The 4,539-nt window shown below is 34.9% G+C and overlaps 1 protein-coding gene across 1 annotated transcript; it reads right to left on the bottom strand.

The window, feature by feature from the left end:
* Nucleotides 1-782: 782 nt before the first annotated feature.
* On the bottom strand, nt 783-4,324 carry LOC120071624 (tRNA (guanine-N(7)-)-methyltransferase). The gene is made up of 8 exons (XM_039023984.1): nt 3,725-4,324; nt 3,549-3,605; nt 3,376-3,451; nt 2,109-2,188; nt 1,951-2,000; nt 1,770-1,854; nt 1,300-1,398; nt 783-1,169 (listed from the first exon to the last, which is right to left on the bottom strand). The coding sequence occupies exons 1-8, from the start codon at nt 3,977-3,979 to the stop codon at nt 945-947; spliced, it is 927 nt and encodes a 308-aa protein (XP_038879912.1). The 5' UTR covers nt 3,980-4,324; the 3' UTR covers nt 783-944.
* Nucleotides 4,325-4,539: the final 215 nt, after the last annotated feature.

Below are 4,539 nucleotides of genomic sequence, written 5' to 3'. Positions count from 1 at the left end.
TTGAGGGAAAATTAGGGTTTTTGGGGTAGTACGTTGACCACAAGGGTATGCATTGATTAGAGGCATACCATGCATCCAACCTAGGTCCATGCATTGATCAGGCGTTGGCCAATTGCCATGTGACCAACTGCTTAAAGAGAACTTGCCTTGCGTCCAACTGCTGTCCAAATATGTCCAGGGGCCTGGTTTCATGTTAGTACAAGTTGGTCTGAGAGTCAAGAAAGAACCAAAGGAAACCAGGGAACTCAGAAAGGAGAGTTGGCAGCCCTCTCGAATTGGCTAGTTATCTTTGCTATTGTTATCCTTTTTTTTTCTATTTCTAGTTATCTTCACTAATCCAAGAGTACAATCTATATTCATTGTAATCTTTCTCTATCTTAGCAAATCAATATATTGAGCAGGTTTTTGTAACTCTGTTTTTGTGTGTTTGTATTCGTGTTTGTTGAGTTTTATCGAGTGAAGGGAAGTAGATACCTACACTTGCTTCATTTGTACCTGCTATAATTGTTTTTTTTATAAATATTAGTGAATCCCACGATAATGTAGATTAATATTAAATGCCACACTCTAATTTCAAAAACATGAAGGGAGGGAGCACAAAAAAACATTCTATACATTGTGCACGACGAATAAACAACTCTCTACATGTTACAACTCCACTTCTTACTCCCACGGCTTAACTTTTTAACCTTCCAGGATCAAAATAAAAATGTGAAAATGTGTAGGAATCAAACACTCCTTAATGGAAACTGTTAAAAGATTGTTTTGATACAATTTTCTGCTTTAGCAAGAAAAAGTTATGTTTTCTTATTTTTATAAATGTGCAATAAATATATTTCTAGAAAAGATTATATAACTTCCCAATAACGATATGTTTGAGGCAGTGATGACTCAAATGCAAACAGATTATCATTGAACAATCCATTCAGTAAGTTATTCTTTCGTCAATTATACTTTTGATACATTCTTCTATAAATGTTTGCACCTTCTGATTCAGCGTGAATTTCTCTTTCAGTCCTTATTCCCATTGGATTGTTCAACAACCATCCATCTTCATCACACAAAAGACTCTGGTCAAGCTTGTCGATGTGTTTGAGAACATCGGCTTTGGAATCGAACAAAAGTCTCATGTCAACTGCCACTTGGAGCACGTCGGATTGTATGAAAACCTATTGAATCATATAAAACAAAATTTCCAACATCAGACTCATCTGATTGCATCATATTGCATTACGTCAGGCTGAAACAGCGCGAGCAAAAAGCCATTCAATGTCAGGGATGGATAATGCGATCATATACCTGCCCGCCTGGCATTAAACTGTCTACTATAGATTCTACCAAAGGCTTCTGCAAAACCCTTCGCTTATGATGTCGTTTCTTGAAATGAGGATCTGGGCACTGCAATGAGATGAAACACGAGTGAGTTATATCGTTGTCGATTAATTGGATTGAATCAATGGGGAAGCTTGGGTTGACTTGTTTTGGGCGGGGGTTGAAAAAATATCACAATATATGTTTGGGAGTGATTTTAAAATGGTTTAAATCACTTTTGTCATTTTCAAAATCACTCTAAATATGGTTTTAACCATTCAAAATCAATTGTAATAGTACGAAAAATACATCTAAAAGTGAACATTGAGTCAATTTCAAGTGACTAAAGGTATATTTCAAATTGATTTTAAACATGACAAGAGTAATTTTAACCATTTTAAAATCATCCCAAATATGCATGTATTGTGCTATGAAAGTATGAATGATTGTGCACTAACCAGGATGGAAACCAGCATCAGGGGTCCAGGATATGATGATATAATCTGTTTAAAAGAAATTGTAGCATTTGCAAACATGAAATGTCTGCATTCAAGTTTAAAAAGAAGTTCATTAATAATACACCAATAGCAAAAAGGTGATCTTGCTTTTCACTACCTGATATGAAGTTAAGATCCTTACACGTTGCTAAATCCCAACTCTTTAACCCAGATATCAGCACGCTTGACCAGCTGCAAGAGCACAAAATAAAGCAAAGTATAATCTAAGGTCTCCAGAGAATGAGGATCAAATAATTCCGAGCAATTAAGAGTACGTCATAAGTGAAAATTCTCCCGTACTTTCTCTCGTATTTCGAGACCCAAGAAATTTCTTGAATCAAAGTGCCTTTTTGCAAGCCACAAGAGAAATCTGCCACTACCTGGGAATATGAATACTTGTTCTGTTAGAGTCTTGATTGGCAAAGAAAGTATAAAACAGCCTCATGAATCCCATAAAAAGCATGTAATGAGGCTAGTTAAACCAAAATTGAGAGAGAATCAAGATTTCCATCAATTGTACTAACATTTTTAAAAGTAAAGATGCAATGTAGATCATTACAGCATAGCTGACAAATAATATTCATGTATACATGGGATATGCTCGATTACATTTGAAACCATAATCTCTTTACCAATAGAATCCTTTCCTCTGAAAATTCTCCAGGTCAACTTAGGCAACTGGTATTATATTAACTTTTTTTTGGTAAAAGAAACATTTCATAGATATTATATTAACTTTTACTAGCTAGCCCAGTGTTTAAATCAAGGTGGGTAGCTCATAGCTTCTATTGCTTAGAGTATTTTTCTCCACATGTACCGTACTGTCTCATAATTAGAGTTGCTTTATTATGCATATAAATTCGAATTTTGAGTCAAAGTGCAAGGAAAATAAGATTGCCGAGTGCAGTAATCAATATGATGCTTGATAATACTTCCCTTTGAGGATATTCATAGTCGTTTGATACAATTTTCTCACCAGCCAAATTACCCTTTTACTTGGTTTGTATGACTTCTGCTGGTTGACTGAACATCATCAAAACAAGACTAAGAAAATAGCAGGATCTCTAAATATATCTGTCTTTTGAACTTCTTTTTCAAAGCAAGCAGCAACTTCAAAGATTTTTTCATGACTATCCTCTGCTTAGCCCAAGCTGGAGGATAATGGGTAAGAGATGGACAATTATAACGGGGTGATTTTGGAAAATCACTTTTTCATGTTCAAAATCACTCCCGAACATGTCTTTGACTATTTAAAATCAATTTATTGTTTAATTTTATATTTTTAAACACTATTTTCATACGATCTAATTTGATTTTGAATGACTAAAAGCATATTTTATAGGGCATTTGAACATGACAAACATGATTTTTAACCCTTCAAAATCACTCTCAGTCCTAAACACTTCATAACAGACATGGATGCAGCGAAATGTTATAGAGAATCAAATATTATTATTGTCTCATGAAATTAAAGTATGCATAAGTAACTGGGATACAAAAAAAGTAGGTATTATGAAGAAAACAGATATTTATAGGTACATAACAGAGAATGCGTCAACTCACTGACCACATCCTATATCAACCATGAGGGGCAATGTAGGGTCCTTGAAGACTTCATCCCAGTTTGGTGCTGGTGTAGGGACCTGAAAGGTAAAAGAGGGAAAGCCTTCCTTCAATTAAGCAACACTAAGCTCAAATTTCAAACCCACAGTTCCTTAAATCACTCTTCAAATTACATACAGAGAAAGAAGAGCTAAGAGGATTAACATGCTGCCTGATTCTAACGTGGCCGGAATCCTGCAATTATAAGAAAACCAAGAAAAATGCGCATCAATTATAAACAGCACATTCAATTTTCAATTACGCGCCAAGGTTTTCAGAAATTAGGGCCAAAATTCATGAACAGAGACACAAACCTCGAAGATCTTGTGAGAGAGATTAAGGTCGGCATATTCCAACGCCACCAATTCCGGACTCCGGAGGGGTTGACGCTCGCAAAGGTCGGCGGAAGAGCCCGATGGTAAACAGAAGTTTGGAAGAAATGGTCGTTTTAGGAACAGAGATAAGGTTTTGTTTGCAGTTGCAACCCTCGACGGCGCCGCCGCCTTTGCAGCCGCAATGTAACGGAGGTGTGAGCAAGTTTGTAAATGCAAGCACAAGGACGAAGCCATTTTGCTTCTCCTCAAAGTGGAGCTGTTTCAGTTATTCGCTCTCTATCACCTTTTTACTTTCTTATCTCTTTCACTTAAATTATGTTTTCATAGCTTTAAATACTACTTTGATAAAAGAAAAAATGAAAAAGTTCTATGTTTTATTTCAATTTAGTTCGTAGGTCTGAGTTCATATATCTGTATTTGGATGCAAAGTTATTTGGTTGAGTTAATATATCTGACATGTCTGTATTCGAGATATAGAGTTTTATTTGGTCTGAGTTAATATGTTTGTGTTTGGGTGCAGAGTTGAGTTCACATGTGTAGATATCTAATCTAGCTTTTTAAATTCTAAATAATATGCTTTTATTATTACTATTTTTGTTTTGAAATTTTTTATTAAATAATTCTACTTATATTTGTTTGAATAAAATGTGGATTGGAATTTTTCTTTTAATTTTTAAAACTTTTATTTCTTTCTTTCTTTCTTTTTTGGGCAATGAACAACAATTAACCCATTACTTTTGTGGTAGAAATATGGTTAAATAAAATGTCACACCCTGCCCCAAACCACACTCTTA

The sequence above is a fragment of the Benincasa hispida genome, chromosome 1 (genome assembly GCF_009727055.1).
Source record: "Benincasa hispida cultivar B227 chromosome 1, ASM972705v1, whole genome shotgun sequence".
Taxonomy (NCBI): domain Eukaryota; kingdom Viridiplantae; phylum Streptophyta; class Magnoliopsida; order Cucurbitales; family Cucurbitaceae; genus Benincasa; species Benincasa hispida.
Note: the sequence above shows the minus strand (reverse complement) of the source record. Positions and strands in the feature narration are given on the sequence as shown.

Excerpts from the sequence above, each read along its gene's own strand:
- LOC120071624 (XM_039023984.1), bottom strand. The coding sequence starts at position 3,979 with ATGGCTTCGTCCTTGTGCTTGCATTTACAAACTTGCTCACACCTCCGT. Across the intron at positions 2,001-2,108 it reads GTCTCGAAATACGAGAGAAA|CTGGTCAAGCGTGCTGATAT; the intron begins GTACGGGAGAAT and ends GTGCTCTTGCAG. Across the intron at positions 1,855-1,950 it reads GAGTTGGGATTTAGCAACGT|ACATTTCATGTTTGCAAATG; the intron begins GTAAGGATCTTA and ends ACTTGAATGCAG.